At 39.7% G+C, this 13402-nt stretch overlaps 1 protein-coding gene across 1 annotated transcript; it reads left to right on the forward strand.

The window, feature by feature from the left end:
- Positions 1 to 3422: 3422 nt before the first annotated feature.
- Positions 3423 to 5617, forward strand: LOC101832428 (olfactory receptor 8S1-like). Its single transcript, XM_005066907.2, has one exon. It carries the CDS (start codon positions 3582 to 3584, stop codon positions 4497 to 4499), a length of 918 nt encoding a protein of 305 aa, XP_005066964.1. The 5' UTR covers positions 3423 to 3581; the 3' UTR covers positions 4500 to 5617.
- The last annotated feature ends 7785 nt before the right edge of the window (positions 5618 to 13402 follow it).

Consider the following 13402-nt stretch of genomic DNA (forward strand, 5'->3'; position numbering starts at 1 on the left):
GCATTAAAGCTGGTAACTACAGAACTGAGGGCACAGCCTCGTTGGCACCGAGAGCCCAAGTATCAGTGGCTGAGCCCTTTCCACAATGAACGTTAAGGTAATTGACCAGTGTATGTGGTTAAGGCACCCCAGAGAAAATAGCTGGCTTCATTTGCTTCCTAACTACCACTTTTCCTCATGCTGATAAATCTTTCTTGTTCGTTTGTTTGTTTGTTTGACACTAAATCTTAACCCTCTCATTCTCCTACTGCAGGGACCTGAAGCAATCTGAAGCAGATTCATCGGCTACTTTTCTGTTTTGGTTACTGTCTGTCATCTTTTATACAGACTCAGGGAGTTCTATGTATATTTTTGTCTCACAGAGATAATGATTCATATCTGTTACTTAACAAAAAAAAAGGGGACTAAACAGATGTTTTAACTACATGTTTAAATATATAATACCTACTTAGAGAGTACATTGGTGAGGGTAGAGGGGTGCATGTAAGCCGAGCATATCAGTTTACCAGAGGCTTAAATAAAGGAAAAAACAATAACTGCTATGTGTGTACATATATATAAATGCATATATAACTGCATTAAATATTATTTTGTGTTAATTCTAATTCTTTTGACAGGCAATCTTGTTAATTAAGTAAAAGTTATTTTTTTAATTTACATGTGTGTATTTAATCAAATAATTAAAAAATTTTGTGTGTGTGTGTTCATGTGTGGATGTGTGTACATGTTTGGTTATGTTCACATGGAGGCCAAAAGACAATTTGGGTGTTGTTCATTAGGTGCCTTTTTTGTTTTTGATGTTTTAAAATTTTATTTTGTGGGTATGGGTGTTTTGCCTGCACGTGTGTCTATGCACCATGTGCATGCCTGGTGCCTACAGAGGCCAGAAGAGGGCCTTTGATCCCCTGGACTGGAGTTAGAGATACTTGTGCTGGGAATTGAACGGAGGTCCTCTGGAAAAGCAGCAAGTATAGTCACAGAGGTTCTCTCCAGCCCCTTGTTTTTTGCTGTTGACAGTGTCTTGCTCTGACCTGAAACTCTGTGAGTAAGCTAAACTGGCTGGCCAGTGAGCTCCAGGACCTGCCCATCTCTATCCCTCTTTATGAGTGGATTCTAGCTCTGAGCTCAACTGACGGCCACCTCAGCCCTTAAAGACATTTTAAAATTTGAATAATTGCAAGCGCACAAGGAAGTTGAAAGATTTTTATACTATTACAATTCAGTCTAGATTCAAGCATTGATTTGCTTAGTGTGGGCGCTCATCTTTCCATTTACATGGCTCTGTGCTTGTGCACCTGTGGAATTTGCCCTGCTGTATCCTTTGAAAGTGCAGGATGATGATGATACCTGAACATTCATCCATCTCTTAACCCTTAACTATTCACCTCACACAAACAAGCATGCTCTCCTGTATTACCTCAGCCCCACTGCTACCATAAGGCAATTATGGAAATAATATCTAGTACTAAGTCTTTCACGTGTGTTTGCATATGGGTGTGGGCAGATACGTGTCACATGTGTGGAGTTCAGAGGATAGCATATGGGAGTCAGTTCTCTTCTTCCATCGTGGGGGTGGGGGATGGTCCCAGGGATGAACCTTTGCCTGCTGAGACATCTTGACAGCCATTGAGTTGCTTTTGGACAGGTGGGATGTGAAGCCTTACTGGAGCACAGGTTCATTGTCCTTCAAGACAGTGTTCAGCCCTGAGCAATTCTTATGCAGAGTTACTGTTGTAATAGCAGTAATTCTATTGTACTTCCGGTGAATCTAGCGATCCAGGCTCGCGGTGAAAATAAGATTGGTTTCGCTGGAGGCCACCTTCCTCAGCTTGCGGTGACTGCCTGCTTTCTCACTCTGTCCCCACCTTTTGCCCCTTGCTGTGAGTAGCCGCACTATGTGGTCTGCAGTTTTAGGGTGAATATTAAACACTAGGATGTCGTGGGTGAGGGGCAGTGTGCTTCGTTGTTCGGTGTTTGTCCTGGCGCGCAGGGATGGGCACTCTGAAAGCTGACCTCAGCTGTGTGGAGGGCTCCGATAACTCTCCCTCCCACTGAGAGGTCCTGTTCTGATCTTTGTCAATTGATTGCACAGCAGGGATCTCCGTGGTTGTCCCTAAATCTACTGAGCTTTTGCTGCTTTCTGATTTATGGAGTGTTGACTGCTACAGTTTTAAAGAAAGCTCCTCCATAAAACCAAACCAAGCAAGGCACCTCCCTTGACCAACACCACAGCATATCTAATTGGAGAAGGAGAAAGAGGCAGGGACTGGGGCAGAATCAGGTCACATGAACGTGGGTTCCATTCAGCTTTGGTGCCTTTTGCTTTCCCCTCCTCCGCTTGTGTCAAGTGCCCGTTAGCATAGGGACTTCAAACTGTTTAGAAGCTCACACTTGAATTATATAGATTGGCTCCTCTCTCTCTCTCTCTCTTTCTCTCTCTCTCTCTCTCTCTCTCTCTCTCTCTCTCTCTCTCTCTCTCTCTCTCTCTCTCTCTCTCTCTCTCTCTCTCTCTCTCTCTCTCTCTCTCTCTCTCTCTCTCTCTCTCTCTCTCTCTCTCTCTCTCTCTCTCTCTCTCTCTCTCTCTCTCTCTCTCTCTCTCTCTCTCTCTCTCTCTCTGTCTTTTTTCTTCCCATCAAGGATAAACACTGAGGGCCAGTTACTATGCATGATGCCTTTTATTTGGTTCCAAGATTAAAAAATAAACTCTGAGTTATTTTCTTCTTGGGTAAAGGTCAATCAACTTTACCCTCCGTCTCTATAGTAGTTTTTGGATCTAAAAGGAAGCTTTTCATGTTGTGTTCGGTAGTTGTTTGTTTTAAATTTGACCTATAACTTGCACAAATCAGTGATGAGAGATATTTCAGGCATTAGGCACAACAAAAATAGAAACTTCCATTTTATTTTTTAAAGGTTTCCCCCTGAGAGTCTCTAAATGGCTTCAAAGAAGAAGCCTGCAGAATGAAAGGCCTGGCATTGATGTTTATTACCCACATTTCTATACAAGGTTTACGAGGCAAAGCCTCTAGGCTGTTAGAGGTCTTGCTGTTTCCTGACATTGCTGCTTTCATTCTGGCTGTATTCCCACAGTTTATGCTTAATTCTTATTTCTCTCAGTGCCTTCTTAATTTCTGGTGGGCGAGCGAACATGCTAATGCACATGTACACAGGCATAACATAAGCAAAGGTGTCATTTGAAATTAAATGGAAGCAATGGAGTAAGGATTGTGGTTTTCTTGCGCCTAGTCCAGCACTCTTGACTTTGTCTTGTAATGTTTGTGGAATACACAGTGTTCATGCATCTGCTTAAAACTTTCTCTTTATCTCTCTTGGGATTTTTTTTCTCTATCTCCAATCAGAAACATTTCTCTCATGAATCACTCTCAGTAACGAGATAACACTGAGCCCAGAAAAAGGCATCGTAATAAAGATAATGTTGATGATTAATAATGGTGTAGCAATGGTCAGGGAGATTGTTTTTAAAATGGGCGAGCAGAGATTTATGGATAACGAGATTTCAACCTGGGGTAGCCAAGGGGTACTAAGGGTCTAGATGGATCTTGTTTGTTTTTATCTCTACAGCGATGAGAAACCACAGTGTTGTCCGAGAGTTTGTTCTCTTTGGACTATCCACCGACCCTTACGTTCGGCCTATTCTCTTCGCTCTCTTCCTTCTGGTTTACCTCCTCACTCTGGTGGGAAACTCCTCGATGATGCTTGTGATTGCAGCTGATTCTCACCTGCACACGCCTATGTATTTCTTCTTGAGACAACTGTCGTTCCTAGACCTGTGCCACTCATCCGTCACAGTTCCCAAGATGCTGGAGAACCTACTTTCGGAGGACAAAACCATCCTTGTTGAAAGTTGTTTGGTTCAGGCCTTCTTTGTGTTTGCCACCGGTGGCACTGAGGCCTGTCTGCTTGCCGCAATGGCCTATGACCGCTATGTTGCCATCACCTCCCCTCTGCTGTATGGCCAGGTGATGAGTAACCAGCTCTGCATGGGGCTGGTGTGGATCTCCTGGGGTCTAGCCTTTGTTGATGCTCTCCTCAATATCCTTCTTGCTGTCAGCTTAGATTTCTGTGAGGACCAAACTATTCCTCACTTCAGCTGCGAGCTGTCCTCTCTCTTCCCTCTGTCCTGCTCTGATACCTCTACCAACTTCATACTCCTGCTGTGCTCCTCGGTCCTGCATTTCTTTGGAACCCTTGTTATGATTGTCTGCTCTTATGCTCGCATTGTCTCCACTGTCCTGAGGGTCAGCTCCACCACAGGCAGAAGCAAAGCCTTCTCTACCTGCTTGTCCCACCTCACCACTGTGATCTTGTTCTATGGCTCAGGTTTCATCAGCTATCTGTTACCAGCTTCAGGGTCCCCTGTGGAAATGGTCTTCTCTTTGCAGTACAGTGTCATCACCCCCATGCTGAACCCCCTCATCTACAGCCTGAAGAACAAGGAGGTGAAGGCGGCCGTGGGAAGAATGATCAGAAAGCATCTTTGACCTTTTATGCATGACACAACATTATAATAAAGCAGATATGAAACTGTGGTGCTATGTGATCAAATAATGGACTTGAAGGAGAGATTTGGTTGCCAGTGATGGAAGGTGCCACTGGGGACATGTATCCATTGCCTTTTAAGAAATATTTGTGAAGAAACAGAGAACTCTTAGGATAATGAGCCATATACAGAAAAGGACAAACGGATCAGCTAACCCTCTTTTCCAGGGGATCATCTTACAGAAATGTTTGTTTTTCTTATTGGTATAAATAGCTATTGCTACCAGCAGCTCCTTCGCTTTGAAAAAATTATATCCCAAATTCTCAGGAATCTTGACTCTTCAGAATCAGATGACCATCACAAGGTGGGGGTGACCCTGTAGCCCAGCAGAGGTGGACAGTTCTGTACTTTTCTCCTGATGAAGCATTCCAACCTAGAGTGAAATCAAGACTCAAGTGAGATTACCCAGAATGTTCTTTTCTAGGAGATTCAATTATTGATTGTGAATGAAAAGAAAATTCCTGGAACCAAGCCAATAACACTGTGTGTCCTAAAGACACTACAGCCCTGCTCCCTGGCAACTCTCCTTGGGGTGATATTTTAAGGAAGAACAGCAGTGTCAAATTTGATACATTTCTTAACTTGTGCCAAGAGGTGTACTCTAAGTTCATCTCTCTCTGAAAGAACATCTGTCATTGCAGAGATGTCAAGCAGAGGCCATGCAGAGCTGACTCAGCTGTGGATCCAGTAGCATGCTTGGTTACATTCCTAACTAAGCTATCACAGCATGCTGTCTGTGGAAGAATTAGATGTTTGTAGGATGTTTCCATGTCAACAATAGGAACAAAGACAGCTCGGAGGACCTGGAGGACCTGGAGGACCTGGAGAACCTGGAGAATCGTGAACTACCAAACCTATTCAAAACTACCACATTTCTTGTGCCCCATCAGGGAATAGACATTAGGGACTGCTCTCTCACTGTTTGTTTCTCCATGCTGCTGGGTTAAAGTCCAGAATTGAAGATTAGCATAATTTGCAGTGTGAAATCAGAATCAAAATATGGAAGAATCACTAAAAGAAATAATGAAAGTAGATTAGGTGTGTGTGTGTATGTGTGTGTGTGTGTGCAGGTGTGTGTGTAGGTGTGTGTGTGTGTGTGCAGGTGTGTGTGTGCAGGTATGTGTGTATAGGTGTGTGTGTGTGTATGTGTGTGTGTGTGTGTGTGCAGGTGTATGTGTCCTTGTGTGTACCAACAGAGGCCAGAGGAAGATAGCAGGCACCCTGCTCTATCACTCTCCACTTATTTCCTTGAAGCAGGGTCTCTCAGTTTGGTTAAACCGACCAGCAAGCACCAGCAATCCACCTTTGTCTCCCCTCCCCAGCACTGGCGTTTTGGCACACACAGTTATGCCCAGCTTATTTCATGTGGGTGATGGAGATTGAACACAGATCTTCCTAATTCTACAGCTCAGGACCTTCACTAATCCATCTCCTCAGCCCCTAGATTAATTTTCATATCCACCCATCTAAAATTATTTCTGAGAATGTATTTTTATTTTTCTCAAATAGAAAAGTAAATTTAGTTTGTGTGTAGTGGTTTGTCTTTTAAAAATAATTTAAGCAAATGTATGCCATTTATAGAGACACACTTTTACCTGTATTTGAGTGGATTCATACCATGTGATATATTTTTTGATGATTTTTTTTCTTGCCTTGCCATCCTTATCATATCTTTACCTACTTCTTCTCCTCTGACCACCCCTGTGCTAATCATAGAGTAGATATCTTTCTTATAGTCAAACATCTGCACACATGTGTATGTAAATACATATGCATATAGGAGTCCATCCATCTCTATTTAGTCAGGTACATGACCAATTGCTTAGCTCTAACTGGTTGAAGGGTTTTTTGTTTGTTTGTTTTTGTAAATCTAAAATTCCATCTTGTGAATGTGCCATAACTGTTCAAACCATTCCTCTGTTTGAGCTCCCTTAGTCTCCAGTTTAAAAAACAACAATGTTGCAATAAACATTTTTAGCGAATAACATGAAAGTTGAATGTTTTTATTTCTCTTGGATTGACTCCCAGAAATAAGATTATGAACTGCATATTTGTTTTAAATTTTAATTAGTCTTTTCAAGGTATGCCATAACACCTCGTATCTCATCAACAAAGCAAGAGCTCCTGTAATTTTCAATCAGCCTCTAGTGTAATGGAATTCTTGCATGGTGATACTTCATTTTTAAATTACCAATTTGCATTTCTCCAACCATGAGAAAAATGGTAATATCTGTATATGCATATTAATCAAACATTTACATTTGTTACATTAGTAAATCATATCCATGGGCCATTTTTAAATTTAATTTGCTGTTTTTTTAAAATCAGTATTACAGTACTTTTCTTTTCAAGTATATTAATAGTTGCCTATATTTTAAGCAGCAAGTTTTTCTTTATTTCTGTGATTTGTTCATCTTTATTTATAGGATCCTTGACAATGTAAAAGGTCTTGGGTTTTATATTGTCATATAGTTTATTTTCTTCAACATTAACTCTCTGTCTTGGTAAAGATTTTCTTTGCCTCTGATTTTCAGTGGTTCCCTACTATCATTCTTGAACTTAATTTTCATTTCTATTTATGCTCACTTAAAGTTTGTGTTTGTCTTGCTGTGAAACAAACTGTTAACTGTGCTGGGTTTAATGGTTGGAAACTTCTGACAGAAGCCTTTTATAAAGACATCATTCTTTTATAATTGGATGAAAATAACCACCTGGATGCATTGTAATATCTGAGATAAGATTATGATGCTTTTACTATTTCTGCTTAAACATTGTATTGAGGACGTTAGCATTTGGGAATTGTGTTTCTCTCCTCATTATCCCCCACCACCGCTATTATTTCTCCTTCCATGTGGTTGCCAGCTTCTTCATTCTACTACATAGAAAAGCAATCTTATGTATACTATTGATGTAGCATCAAATATAAAATCCACTTTGGGCTAGTAGTGATAATAAATCTTCTCAATATTGTCACAATTTATGTCTTTCAATTTATTCTGATATTATTTACAGCCCTGAATAAAATTGTGTTGTTTCTTGTCAAATATATCTATTTCCAGCTTTGTTTAGGCATAGATTTGATTAAAAATTGTATAGGCTTCAAGCTTATTAGCATAAACATTGACTCACATATCTACTGTGTGTTAATAACACTGAAGACCAACCAACCCTCTCAGCAAATTTCTGGCATATCCCACAATAATGTCATATTCACAGTCAATCTCCGAACGGTCTTTTGTAACTCCCTCGTTGCTCTTGTTGCAATTGGACAATCAAAAGTGCCCCTGTCTAGAAAGTAGGCCCCGTTTCGTCCTGAAAAACCCTCTTTCCTGTGACCAACACTTTCAATTTCCCAAATTCCTGATGTCAAAACCACAAATGCCATTCCTGCTTCTTCCAGAAAATCCACAGGTCCCGAGAACTTCCTCCCGAGCCCAGTGAGAACTACATGTAACAGCAGCTTGTGCTCTTGCTCTCACCTAGGGAGAGCTGCCTCCTCTGTCGAGTCCTCTTATGCTACATTCTCTCTTTAAGGGAAGAGTGAGGCTCTTAAGTCTAAGGAAGCTAATGAATCTTACAAGGCTCAGAATGTTGCAAGATTCATGACAGCTCTCAGAAGGTTATATAAGCAGTAATAATTGCTGAGAGAGGAGACTCCTGTAAATTGTCCAGGAAGCTCCAGGGATGCTGTTGTATAATGGCTTCCTCTGAGATAAAACCTTCTTCCAAAGGAAGTTCCAAATAGAGGCAAAACGTTTCATCCTACAGAGAGGCTCGCTATTAAATCAGGAAGCAAACAACACAACAGGCTCAGGAAGTGCCTAAAACTAACCAGATTAACTAGGCTCCTCCCTCCCCAAGCATTTATAATCAGTAAGGCATACTGAGAGACATTCTCACACAAGATTTAACTGCCTGCAAGTTGGACTTTGGTGGCATCCCTGTTTTGTTCTGTCATTTGTCCCTTATCTTGTGTGAGTAGATGTTTTGGTGATACAGTTAGCTATCTTTGAATCATTTCTGCTCTTATAAGTGACCTCTCATGTATATTTCTGTTAGAGACCCCAATAAAACTCATTGGTTCACCGACTTGGTCTTTGGTGGTATCCCTACTTTGTTCTGTCATCCTTAGCTGGTATGGGCAGATGATTCTTCACATCTCCCCAGGAATAGTGTCATACAAATAGGGAAGTTTGGTTGGAGTGAGTGGGAGAGAAGAGAGATTGGGAAGTCATCAGGACACAATACATGCATGAATGAAATCACCAAACAACAAATTTAACTAATAAAAAGACAAAACTCAGTAAAGAATAACATCATACTCCGTTCACAACATTCTAAGCTTTTCCCAACCTGCAGCTCTAAATAAGCTCAGCATCTTCTGAAGCACACAGCTTGCAGTATACGCTCACTTCTTGGATCAGAGTTCAGCATCTTCTTAAACACACAGTCAGCTCACAGCATCCACTCACTTCTTGCATCAGGGTTCAGTGTATTCTGAAGCACACAGTCAGCCAGCAGCATTCACTCACTGGTATTAGTTTCATGTGTATGTTAATATTTCAGTTCTGTGACAAAGTACCTGAGAAAACCAACTTAATGAAGAAAATATTTATTTTGGTTTCTAGTTTCCAAAATGTAATCTCTTGATTGGATTCTCCATTTTTCTCAGGACTGAAGGAAGCAGAGTGACAGAGGGAGGGGAGGGAAGGCAGGACAGACAGAATGAGTCAAGGGACAATATATACCCTTTAAGGCATGCTCCAGCAACATATTTTCTTCAATTAGGCCCTGCCTCCAAATTGTGTATTCAACTTTGAACTCCTTAATGGACTAACCTGGCCAGTTGTGGACCAAGATTTTAACACAAGAGCATTTGGGACATTTTATATTCAAACCTCAACAGGGCTTTAGTTAAGAACTTTAAAAAGTAACAAAGAAGCCAATGGTATAATGATAAAAAAGTTAATATAACAAGAACATATAACAATTGTGTGTGTATACATACACATTCATGCACTCATTATTGGAATACTTAAATATATAAAGCAAAAAGATCTTGAGGAAACAATAATCCGTGTACTTGCTAAAGTTTTTTGTCAGCTTGACACAAACTGGGGCAGCTAGAAAGAGTAAACTCAATTGAGAATGTGTCTCCATCTGATTGGACTGTGGAGGTGTTTCTAGTTAATGATTGATGTGGGAGAGCCCAACCCACGATGAGCAGTGCAAGGCTTAGGCAGGTGGTCCTGGGAGTTATAAGGAAGGAACTGAACATGAGCCCAGAGAGGAAGCCAGTGAACAGCACTCCTCCATCGTCTCTGCATCCTTCTGTTCCTGCCTCCAGGTTCCTACCTGAGTTCCTGCCCTTACTTCCCTCAGTGATGGAATGTGACCTGTATATCAAGTAAACCATTTCCTCCTTGGTTGGTTTATCACAGCAACAGATACCTGATTAGAACAACTGATAACATAGTAGAGGCATCAACATCCTTCAGTCATGACCTATCTTGATAGAAACTCAGCAAGCATCAGCGTTAGCCTGAACACTAGACCAGATGGCCCCAATTCCAGAAAATACTGTCCAGTAACTGCGGAGCACACACTCACAGCTACATATGCATACTCGCCAGGACATACCATATGCTGGGATACAAAATAAGTCTTAGCAATAGAAAAAAACAAGTATATTTTTGACAAAATGGAATAAAATGAAAAGTGACAAAAGGGAGAACTATGAAATTTCAAATATAAATGGAAAAAGAACGTCCTGTTTCTCATAATTAATGGATCAATGGAGAAAATGAAAGGGGATTACAAATTACAATGGAAACACAATCTACTAAATAGTGGAATCACAGAAACAACCAACCAAACAACAACAACAAAAATCAGACCTAAGGGCAAAATTTGTAAAATTAAATTCTCACTTAAAAAATAAGAAAGATTTAAAATAACTTTAGGAAAAAACAATATTAAAGTAAAACTATTAATGAACCAAATCCAAAAATTAGTCAGCAGTGATAAATAATATCAGAGCAGAAATAAAATAGTCTCAACTGTTCAGTTCTGAAAAATATTCATACAAGCAACACTAAACAGACTCAGATGGTACATCTATGCATCTATTCACATATATGTAACAATAATAATTAAAGAATAGGATGTCATGAATTTGAAAGGGGATGGGTATGTGTTGGGAAGGAAGATATAAAAGGGGTTAGTGCAAGCAGTGATGGTAAATGGCGTAATTATATTTTGATTAAATTAAAAAATAGACTAAAACGATGTAAAAGATCACCAGAATAAATAATTGCCTTTTAAAAAGAGAAAGTGATGATTCTTTAATTTAAAAATTGATTTAAAATCAGAGATGAATGATATCACAGCAGGAGTATGAAGAATCATACGAGAATATTTGAAAGAATTTCATACCAATAACCTGGAAAACCTAGTTCCTGGACACATATGATTTACCAAGGAGAATCACAAAGAAAACAAAGGTAATATTGACCTATCCATTAATGTGTCCCACCAAAGAAAATGATCAGATTAGTTTTATGCCAGATAATATCAAACATTCTAGGAACTAATAACTTTTCTTTTTGAAATTTTCTGGAAGAGAAATTTTCTCAACTCATAATTTGAGTTTTTCTATGAAGCCACTGAGCATATCAGACAAGAGCACAATGAAAAATAAAACCACAGACTGTTATCTTTGGCAAACACAGGTGCAAAAGTCATTAACTAGGTACTATCATCTGATACCATGTTAAATAAATGGGTTTCATCCTTGGAGTGAATGAATGATGCAACATGAATAAGTCAAGAAATAGCACACATCATATTATCAGAATAAAGGACCGAACCCATGGGGTCACTTCAACAGATGCAGAAAAACATTTATAAAATTTAATTCCCATTCATGATGAAACCTCTCAATAAAATATGTATGAAAGAAACATACCTGACACAATAAAGCAAACTAACAGCAAGTGCTGCATTCAGCAATAAAGAGGTGAGATCTTTCATTCTGAGATCAGGAGCCAGACAATGGTTTCCATTCTCACCTTGGGAGTCAACATGGCATTGGATGTCCTGGTCAGAACAATTAGGAAAAAGAATGAAGTGAAGAATATATAATGTGGAACAGAGGAAGCCAAAGTTTCTAGATGCAGATGATATGATCTTATAAATGGAAAATCCCAAGGGCTCCACCAAAAAGTTCTTAGGATGAATGGTAAATTAAAACTCAGTAAACTTACAAGATAAAGCTAGTAGTTTCTGTTTGGCTCCATAGCCCATCTTTGATTGGGTTGTTTACGGTTTTTTGGCATTTACTTTCTTTTCGTTCTTGGTATATTATTCCAGACATCAGCCCTTTGCCTGAGAGCTGGCAAAGATGTCTCCCATTCCGTGGGCTGCCTCTTCACTCACCTGGCAGTTTCCTTTGTTATTTCAGTTTCACAAGATCCTGTTTACTAGATGTTATCTTTTTCCCTGAGCTACTGGGAGTCCTATTTAGAAAGTCCTTACTCATGCCTGTGAGCTAAAGTGTGCTCCTTAATGTTTCCTCTAGAAGTTTCAAAGTATTGGGTTTTATCTTGAGGTTCTCAATCCATTTGGAGCTGAGTGTGTGCAAGATAAGAGTTAAGGATATGGTTCCACCTTTTGGCATGTTGATATCCAGAATCATTGGTTAAAGATGCTGTCTTTTTTTCCAATGAATATTTTGGCATCATTGTCAAGTTTCCGTTAACTAGAGTTATATGGCGTTATATCTGGATCATTACTTATATTCCATTGATTAATACATCTGTTTTTATGCTAGTAAAATACTGTTTTTTATTACTTATGGTTCTGCAGTTTAATTTGAAACCAGGTATAGTGATACTTCCTGCAATATTTTTGTTGAATAATAAAAAAATGTGACACACGAGGAAATATTGCTTTGTTTTAATGAAAAACAAAACCATGAAATTTTAAAGGAAATGGGTAGAACTTGAAAGATTATAAAATGAGGTCACAAAGGCTCCCAAAGACAAACACTGCATGTTTTTTCTCATATGAGTCCTACCTTCAGATCTTTCATTTTGTATGTTTAACATGGAAAATATGTGGAAGCTAGGAAACTAGAAAAGGGCCTTGTTGGGGAGAGCATTTAGGGAGAGGGAACAGTAGGATATAGGTGAAATGATGGGAATACAGAGGACAGAATGGTTTAAGCAGATAGGGATGAGAAAATGAGGGAGCAGTCTAAGGCTTAAGCAAAACGAAGTACACCTAAAGACACCACATATGACCTTGCAACCCAAGTAAATAAAAAGAAACCAGCATAGTAGAACATATGCAACATGGAAGAATCAGGGATCATGCTAGGAGCTAAAAGTTAAAGCAAGAATGGGGACAGAACATTTGGGGAAAGAGGGGGAGGGATGCATGAAGAAGCCTTATGAGACCACACTAGGTTGTAAGCTGACTAAACATATATTTTCAAAAGGTGTTGCCTCACATTAGTAAATAATGGTGCTTTTAGAAGACATGGGTTATCAAACAAAAATCCCAGTGCCAGGCATAGATTACCTTCCTGTGAGTTATCGATCAGAGAGGCTCCAGAGGCATCACAAACAGCACAGGCTATTGCTATTACTCTTGGTTGCCCACCATAATTAGATTGTAAGACCTATTGCTGTAGACACCACACACTGACTGCAGAAAAATCAATCTTGAACAGGTCAGGAAACACTCCCTGCTGATTATCATCCACAGTGCTGGGAGGTGTTATGGAGGTTGCTTGGAAAGAAAAGACATTAACAGTGTATTATTCAGTATTCGACCCTGCAT

Source organism: Mesocricetus auratus, unplaced genomic scaffold (assembly GCF_017639785.1).
Source record: "Mesocricetus auratus isolate SY011 unplaced genomic scaffold, BCM_Maur_2.0 Super-Scaffold_100010, whole genome shotgun sequence".
Lineage (NCBI taxonomy): Eukaryota > Metazoa > Chordata > Mammalia > Rodentia > Cricetidae > Mesocricetus > Mesocricetus auratus.